This window comes from Trichomycterus rosablanca, chromosome 4 (genome assembly GCF_030014385.1).
Source record: "Trichomycterus rosablanca isolate fTriRos1 chromosome 4, fTriRos1.hap1, whole genome shotgun sequence".
Taxonomy (NCBI): domain Eukaryota; kingdom Metazoa; phylum Chordata; class Actinopteri; order Siluriformes; family Trichomycteridae; genus Trichomycterus; species Trichomycterus rosablanca.
Genome location: NC_085991.1, coordinates 11,251,914 through 11,258,601, shown reverse-complemented (window position 1 = coordinate 11,258,601; position 6,688 = coordinate 11,251,914). Strand labels below are relative to the sequence as shown.

Here is a 6,688-nt window from a genome sequence, read left to right as displayed (position 1 = left end):
TGGGAAACCACTGACTGCTGTCCAGACATTACAATGCATTAAGGTAAATATATATATATATATATATATATATATATATATATATATATATATATATATATATATATATATATATATATATTTAATTATTTTTAAATATTTTTAAATATATATATATTTCATTATTTTTCCTTTCATAAGGTATCAGATGTCTGGGAGCTCATTGGGATAGACCTAACAGGACCATTTGCAAAAACCTCTGATGGCTTCCAGTACATTTTAACTGCTACAGATTACTTCTCTAAGTGGGTTGAAGCCTTTCCTTTAAGAAGTAAATCTGCAGCTGAGGTTGCAAGACATCTCTGTTCGATTATATACAGACATGGATGTCCCAAACGCATCCTCTCGGATCAAGGAAGAGAATTTGTCAATGAAGTAAGCACCATTCGAACATACTTTATGTTTGCAGCTCCATACATACATGTTAGTAGTTCCTTTGATGTGTGAAAGTATGAAGTTGCTTTGTTAAATTTTACCAGCTGTTGATCAGGGATTTTATTGACTTAGAATAACTTTATATAGTCTTTGAAATGTGGGTGGAAACTAGAGTACCCAGAGAAATCCCAAACAGATATGGGGAGAACATGCAAACTCCACACAGACAGTTTGTATCAGGGACCAAATTAGGGATCTTTGGGGCTGTAAGGCAATAGTGCTAACCACTTGCATCACCTTTTTATGTTGCAATAAAAATATTATGAATAAATGTCTTGCTTATGTCTTTGGCTATAAATTTGTTTTATCAAAGCTCAACCACAGGCTTTGTGAGATGTTGTGCATTGAACGGAGTGTGACCGCAGCATATCATCCTCAAACAAATGGCCTGGATGAAAAAACCAATGACAACATAAAGCGGTAAATTTAATTATTTAGTAATAACCAGAATTATTAGGCAATTACCAAATGTTGTTACTAATTGTGTGTGTACATTTTAGAGCCCTTAAGAAACTTGTGAATGACCAGCAGAATGACTGGGATGTGTACCTGGATGCCACTTTGTTTTCACTGAGATCAAAGGTCCATACAACAACTAAACACTCGCCATTCCTGCTAATGTATGGAAGAGAGGCCGTGTTTCCATCAGAGGTTCCTGTTGAAATGCCAGTAAGTTTTGATTTTGTAGCCCTTAGTTTCAGTTTAGTATGTGTATGTATATGTATATGTAGAAATGTAAAAATGGAGTTTTGTATGTATATACTCGGGTACAATAGCACATCTAAAGCATACATTTTTTCCTGAATATTTATGTTTGTCCTTGGCATTGTAAAATGTATTTGTGAAATGTTTGTTTAAATAACCTTTACAAACTCTTTTTATCCAGGTCAATGCAAAAATGTAGTTGTTTTGCTGACATCACATTTAAGTATTTTTATTTCATTATGATTAATGTACCATTTGATTTTAACTGTTTTCTTGTAGCTTTCCACTATCATTCTCCCTCAGGAGTCTACATACAGCAGATATCTAGATGCCAGGGGAAAAAAATGGAGTGTATTGAAAAAAACAACAGAAGAAAATATTACAAAATCTCAGGAGAAACAGAAAGAGGCATATGCAAAAAGGGTACAGAAAAAGTATCAAAATATAACATACAGTGTTGGTGATGAAGTCCTGCTCCTGAATATGAGGAAGCATGGAAGGAAAGGAGGACGAATTGAACCCGATTTTTTTGGACCATATACCATCCAAACAGTCAGTGGCAAACTTGTAACACTGCAGAACCAAGAGGGCACTATTTTAAAAAATAAATATAATATTGGCCACATAAAACCATATAAAAGAAGCACATGGCAGAATTCAGCTTCCATCTCCAAGGTTTCTACAGCTACCACCACGCAGGTGTCCCCAGCTACCACCACGCAGGTGTCCCCAGCTACCACCACGCAGGTGTCCCCAGCTACCAGCCCACAGATGTCCCCAGCTGTCACCACAAATGTGTCTCCAGCTGCCACGTCCATGCTGTCTCCAGCTACCACCTCCAAGGTGTCACCAAATTTACAAAGAGCATCTGTAATTCACTTTGCACCAAAAATAACTGACCAAAAGCTTGATGGAAAATGCGAGGTAAAGGCAGCAAAAATGGCTGAAGAGTCAACATTGCAGACCCCATTCACTCCCAAGAAAAATGTTCACGAAGGTGTCATGGCTACAAAATTTAATTATGACCGGTTGGTCATTTTGTTGCCTGTTTGGCCATCCTCAGCAGTTCGTTCTTTATGTCATGGTGGTTCTCCCATGAGGCTTTCCTTTATTTCATGGTGGCCCGTTGGCCATTTTTGGACCGGTTGGTCTAACTTCTGCTATTTACACTGGTGGGTGGACATAATCTGAATTATAATTATATAATAATTAAATAATAATAATTAAATAACTATTTAAAGGTTAAAAAGCATGATCTGGATAATAGCCCAGATTTTTATTTTTATTTTTTTATTACTTAAATATATTGTTTCAGTTTTTATGTCCACACTCAAGTGATATTTTCTTTTTCTTGCATGACGTTATGTTCTGCTTCAAACACATACAGTGCTGTGCAAAAGTCTTAAGTATTTTTTGAGTGCATACAACAATGCATTAAAACAGACCAAAATTTTTATTTGAAAAGTATAAGGCAGTTATTAGTATGTTGAAAAACAAAGGCATCTTCTTAAATTAATTCTCATGTGATACTGAGACTTTTTTTATGGTACTGTAAAACGATAATTATCATTCTACCACCATTCTAATACATTTTCTTTTCTGAATTTCCATTTCAGTCCTGAGGCTCTGGGCTTCAGAGGACTGTGGCCAAGTAGAAGCAGTTGTTGGACCTTACAAGCTTTACGACAACTCTTTTCGGACACTGCAGGGGAATGAGTGGCTGGCTGATGAGGTAAGAGTAAGAACATTGTTTAGTACATTGTTTACTTAATTGTTTATTAATGTTTTCTTTTATACAGGTTATCGACGCATATCTTTACCACCTGATAAAAGAACACCAGGCAAGTAATAATTATAGATGTATTAGGTTACGTACAGTAATATTGGCACATTTCCTGCCCAGTAATTTTGTACACTTACTAATTTTTGTGTGTTCATTTTCGTAGATGGCTGTACATCAGTTATGTGCAGTTGTGGGTTCATCATTGTTTGCTGGACAGTTTAGATGTGTTAGTAAGGTAGCTATTTTTGTTTAACAGAAGGTGTTAGTAAGTACTTCTAAAGCAGTCATTAATATGCTATTTAACATTTCAAACAGATGAAATTTCCAGCAGGGAATGTTTGGCTGTGCCCCGTAAACACTGGAGCACACTGGATTCTTGTTGTAAGTACTCTGAACAAAGTATGATATTGCTAACCGTAATGTTATATTGTATTTGGGAACCATACATACATTATAAGTTACCTTATAAGGATTACTTTAATTTATATAAAAAAAAGCTGGATTATTGAAACTGTAACAGTAAGGGCAAGTATATTATCTGAAGTGTTTGTAGTCTAATCTAGGTAACTTTAAAATATGTTTCAGATTATCAATATGTTAAAAAAGGCAGTGATGCTTGTTGACCCGCTGGGACAGGAAGGATTGTATAAGCGGAAAATTATGCGTAACTGGAGGTAACATTGTTATTAAACACAATAAATATACTGGTTATGATTTGTTAAAGTTTGTAACCTGCTAATGTGTCCATGAATTAATAGGAATTTTTTGAAGACAAGGGGACTTGATGACAGCAGGGTTGTGTGGCAGTGTAAAACAATGCAGCACAACCAGCAGCTGGATTCAAGCAGTTGTGGAGTTTTAATACTGAAGGTTCATTTCTATTCCTATTTAGAAGCATATAAATGTGTTATTAAGTGGATTATAATAAAGGTTTACATAAATAACTATTAGTTTGCAGAGGACTTCCTTTTAAAGGAGGTAATAACTGAAGTTCAAACAACTCAACAAGCTGTGAGTGCTGCACGAATGGAAATTGCCAGCTCACTGCTTACATATCGAAGTAAGTTAAATAATAGTGTCATTTCCATATTAAATGTTTTTCATGTTCTATGCACATGCATACTTAACAAAAACTACACAAATTGCTAGTATTAAGTTGGTAAATAATTAAAAACCACTTGGTTTATAGAAAATGCAGAGGATTACTGCATAAGTTGCTCCATGCTGCAAGACGACGCTGACAGGAGCATGATTGAAATGGTAAATATTTAGAGCAGCTATACTATTTCATCTTTTAAGTTATTGTGAACATTATTCACTGATTTGTACAGCATTGTTTCAGATTACTAATTTAGAACCTGCTTTTTCAGGTGCAGTGTGACCTTTGTAGTAGATGGGCTCATTTTGAATGTGCTGAATTTGATGTGTCGCTCACAACCTACATTTGTAAAAAATGTAGACACTCATCCTCCTGAGACTTGTAATTAGTTCTTGTTGTTGTTGTTTTAGTTGCTGTTATTGTTATTATTGTTGTTAATAAATCATTTAAAAATTGAACACATTTAAGTACATGTTTGAGATACAGATTAATTGATCTATCGAGATGTGCTACCACTAATTATAATAATATATAGAGCTATCGAGATGTGCTACCACTAATTATAATAATATATAGAGCTATCGAGATGTGCTACCACTAGTTATAATAATATATAGAGCTATCGAGATGTGCTACCACTAGTTATAATAACATATAGAGCTATCGAGATGTGCTACCTATAGTTTATAATAATATACAGAGCTATCGAGATGTGCTACCTATAGTTTATAATAATATACAGAGCTATCGAGATGTCCTACCTATTGTTTATAATAAGATACATACCTATCGAGATGTCCTACCTATTGTTTATAATAAGATACATACCTATCGAGATGTCCTACCTATTGTTTATAATAAGATATAGACCTATCGAGATGTCCTACCTATTGTTTATAATAAGATACATACCTATCGAGATGTCCTACCTATTGTTTATAATAAGATACATACCTATCGAGATGTCCTACCTATTGTTTATAATAAGATACATACCTATCGAGATGTCCTACCTATTGTTTATAATAAGATACATACCTATCGAGATGTCCTACCTATTGTTTATAATAAGATACATACCTATCGAGATGTGCTACCTATAGTTTATAATAAGATACATACCTATCGAGATGTCCTACCTATTGTTTATAATAAGATATAGACCTATCGAGATGTCCTACCTATTGTTTATAATAAGATACATACCTATCGAGATGTCCTACCTATTGTTTATAATAAGATATAGAGCTATCGAGATGTCCTACCTATTGTTTATAATAAGATACATACCTATCGAGATGTGCTACCACTAGTTATAATAAGATACCTATAATTTATAATATGATAGACATAATTTTAATAAGAACAGATCGATAAAACTTAAATATTTACTACAGGAATACATTTCGATAGGGTAGGACAAATCGACAGATAGATCTATAAATCTGCGCTACGGTAGGAAGTTTCGATAGGGTAGGACAAATCGACAGATAGATCTATAAATCTGCGCTACGGTAGGAAGTTTCGATAGGGTAGGACAAATCGACAGAACACCGGCTGCGCTGTGTGTGATAACGTTGCATTGCCGTGGTGCTAGCTAGTGCTAAGCTAGTCAAGTTCAACAGCCAGTATTCTCAACTTGTGGCAGTAAGATTCTTTCCCGAAAGGTAAAAATGGCTTAAATGACTTAATGCAGAAATATATTAGAAGAAGGTAGAAAATAAAAAGATGTCTAATATTTGCGGTGCCAGTGCATTAAAAAACATGGACACAACCTAGCTAGCTAAGATGTGAGCAGGCAGCTCGAGCCTGAGGGGAACTTCATGCTTTTCGTTTGGCGCTCACGTTCTGCACAAACTTAAAAACAAAGTGATTCTGTAACGTTAGTATCATTACAAACCTGAGTTTTGTGACTGTTATCCTGGAAAGCACACACATGTGAACAGTATTGGATAATCAATGAATTTGTAATGTTAAAGTCTTTACTATAGAAATAATATTTTAGTTATTTACAACAAAACAACTGATGTTTTGTATCTTCTGTTTACAGATGGTTGGAAATGTGTATTTGCAGTTGGACTGACCTTTTACTGGTAATTTTTTTTCTACATTTTATGCTAAATTGAAGAATATTGAGCTACTTTTGACTGAACACTGAGTTAAGTTTAGATTAAGTGAAGAAGAAAAAATGTGGAAATTCTTATTATTTATTCTGTTTGGTTCTTTTACTTACTTTTTAGTTTTATGTATTTTATGTCTTTTCTTTTTTAAGCTGGTAATTTCTTTATAAATATTTGTCTTGCTTATTTTGATTTCCTTTAGTTTTCTTTAGTAATTTTTTATTTATATATCATTTTAATAGTATCCAATTTCATCTACAGTTTAGGATTCCCCCAATCACGCAATACCATCAGCGCTAGGAGGGTGAAGGTAAGCACAAGTTTCCTCTGAGTTGTTACAGCAACCACCCCATCTTTTACGTCTGAGTTAAAATAAAGGTTAAAGTGAGATATGTTAAGTCCTAAATGGATATTTGTGTACTGTTAAGTTCAAGAAAGTGATTTTTTCATCCTCTGTTCCATTGTAGGATGGTGATATGGCTGCAACTGAACGGGGGATTGAGGAGA

The 6,688-nt window shown here is 34.3% G+C and overlaps 1 protein-coding gene across 1 annotated transcript; it reads left to right on the top strand.

Annotated features, from left to right (window-relative positions):
* The first annotated feature begins 2,925 nt into the window (after nt 1–2,925).
* Nucleotides 2,926–4,472, top strand: LOC134311398 (uncharacterized). The gene is made up of 8 exons (XM_062993038.1): nt 2,926–3,020; nt 3,126–3,197; nt 3,278–3,343; nt 3,548–3,636; nt 3,721–3,832; nt 3,914–4,022; nt 4,152–4,222; nt 4,333–4,472. Exons 1-8 carry the CDS (start codon nt 2,961–2,963, stop codon nt 4,435–4,437), a joined length of 684 nt encoding a protein of 227 aa, XP_062849108.1. The 5' UTR covers nt 2,926–2,960; the 3' UTR covers nt 4,438–4,472.
* The last annotated feature ends 2,216 nt before the right edge of the window (nt 4,473–6,688 follow it).

Coding starts and splice junctions, on each gene's coding strand:
- LOC134311398 (XM_062993038.1), top strand. CDS start 2,961: ATGTTTTCTTTTATACAGGTTATCGACGCATATCTTTACCACCTGATA. Junction 3,021..3,125: donor ACCTGATAAAAGAACACCAG/GCAAGTAATAAT, acceptor TCATTTTCGTAG/ATGGCTGTACATCAGTTATG. Junction 3,833..3,913: donor GTGGAGTTTTAATACTGAAG/GTTCATTTCTAT, acceptor AATAACTATTAG/TTTGCAGAGGACTTCCTTTT.